General features: G+C 57.8%; 1 protein-coding gene across 1 annotated transcript; it reads left to right on the top strand.

Annotated features, from left to right (window-relative positions):
- Positions 1-406: 406 nt before the first annotated feature.
- Positions 407-1,550, top strand: VOLCADRAFT_108656 (uncharacterized protein; the record flags this gene model as incomplete). The annotated part of the gene is made up of 1 exon (XM_002959507.1): positions 407-1,550. The coding sequence occupies one exon, from the start codon at positions 407-409 to the stop codon at positions 1,250-1,252; it is 846 nt and encodes a 281-aa protein (XP_002959553.1). The 3' UTR covers positions 1,253-1,550.
- Between the last annotated feature and the right edge of the window lie 514 nt (positions 1,551-2,064).

Raw genomic sequence — 2,064 nt, 5'->3', positions numbered from 1 at the left:
GTGGAAAGATGCAAGTTACAACGAAAACCTGTTGTACTTTTAGTACTTCAGTAAAGGGCCGTCCCTAGTAGACCACTAAAAATCATTAAAAGGCCATGGTTTCCATGGGCCATATTTGTAGCTTAGATGCGGCAGGAGCAAAGCGAGTATAGCCTCTAAGCTAGGTTATGTACGGCAGCCGTATGGCTTGCTGAGAATTCGAATTTACTATTTCAGCTGACAGCTCCATAGTTCCGGCATTCTGCCTACACTATTGGAGCTTATTATTATTGTTGCTCTCACTTTTATCCAAGACCTTACCGACTACCCTCAAGCCTCATCGACGCTCTACCACAACGAATCGACATCGCCGCGGACCTGTCACTCTCCGAGGAACAACCAGGAGCTCCGTCACAAAAATCAAAAAATGACGGGTAAGAGGACAAAGGCAACGGGAGATAACCTGGTCAACGCAGGAGCGGCCGAAGCAGCCGGCGAAGGGGGATCGGGCCAGATGCTGCCAGCCAACCAAAACGACATAGAAGCCGCCAGGGATACTTTGAGCGGGAACATAGACCAGCCGACTCTTCACCAGCTGCTGCTGGGCGTCCTGTCAGCAGCGCAGGCCAACGCGCCAAAAGCGCCAGCCAGGGATCCCCGGACAGCACCGCCTCGGGATCGCTCTCCTGACGTTGTCATCACAAAAGACGTGACCATCATGCCATCCGCAAGAGAACAGCTAGCAGCAATAAGGACGGAAGTTCAAGCAAATGACGCACCGAAGCTGACAGCACCACACGAGCAGCGGGAGCAGCTCGACGAAGGAACGCTAATGCTGCTAGAGACCGCCATCACCGCGCTGGATGCGAACGAACCCCAGCTGGCCGTCGCGGGAGAATGCCTCAAGATCGCTCACCGCCGCCTTAAGTGCTACTCCGTTGCTCTGGCCAAGGCGGGCCCAGGAGCCAACGGTAATTTCACGGCCCCCTACGAAATCTGGCACGGCAGGCGGCGCAACTTCACCAAGCCCGAGTTCAAACCAGAGGCCATAGATAAGGGCGACATAGAGAGTGCATTAGCTAAAACGCGCAAGTCGGTGGCGGCGGACAGGGACGGTCAGGCCGGGTCCCTCTGGCGAGGGAGAGACCGGCAGGGTGGAGTGCGGGATTCGTTTGGTAGTGCACGCCGGAACGACCGCAGCCGCTATGACCGCTACGACTGGCGCAGCCAGCGTGACCGAAGCCGCTCTCGCAGCCCGGCTAAGCGTGGCTGATTAGGATTCTGTTGGGCTTTGTGTTGCTTGACTCTGGCACTGCACCGATCCTACCCCCCTCCTTTGTTCTTAAGCTCGCTCAGTGGCCCCTCCGTGCAGTTCGCGGTCGTTGTTGTTGCAGGGGCCCACAAGTCCGACAAACATTATTGGGTTGGAACGGAGTATGCTTTGGCCCAATCTTTGACAAGACTTGTTATGCTAAGTTGCACATCCGGTCTCTTCCAGACCTTCCACCGCTAGAAGATGTCGGACCAAGTTGTACCCTGGAGGGAGGTTTCTTTGTAACGCGCGCGAGCTCTTGCCCTTGGTGGCGCCTGTGATTGGCCTTGGGGCCTTATTGCCGTGTTGGCTCGGTCCTGTTGACCATGGCGGCTTCCAGGCCCAGGTGGCCGGCTTCAGGCTGGACCTGTCCTTTCCTCCGTCCGAGTTCCCCTCTTCATGCATGTACCCAACAACGACAGAGAGGCATCAAACAGGTTGATGGCTCTGGTGGCCCCGTCCCCTGCGGCGCAGGTCGCCCCTGAGTAGCCTGTTCGGTTTTCTCCGTCATCCCAGGAGGGGCGGCTTCCCACCGTTTCGTAGCCTCAGTCGCCAGGAGCCCCGGCCTCTACTCATCTCCCCCTCTGTTATCCTTTGTCTCTTGCAATGCAGAGAATTTGGCCGCCACAGTACTGGGCGCACTGTTCGTCGCCGCGGGTTTTAGAGCCCCTCGCCCCGCGCAGCCCCCCCCTGCCCAACGAGACAACACACAAGTGGAGACCAAGAACACCGCCAAGCGTCCCGCACCCGGCCCTGCAGAGCCCACCCGGCCC

Source organism: Volvox carteri, assembly GCF_000143455.1.
Source record: "Volvox carteri f. nagariensis unplaced genomic scaffold VOLCAscaffold_308, whole genome shotgun sequence".
Classification (NCBI taxonomy): domain Eukaryota; kingdom Viridiplantae; phylum Chlorophyta; class Chlorophyceae; order Chlamydomonadales; family Volvocaceae; genus Volvox; species Volvox carteri.
This window is presented reverse-complemented; position numbering and strand designations above follow the sequence as displayed.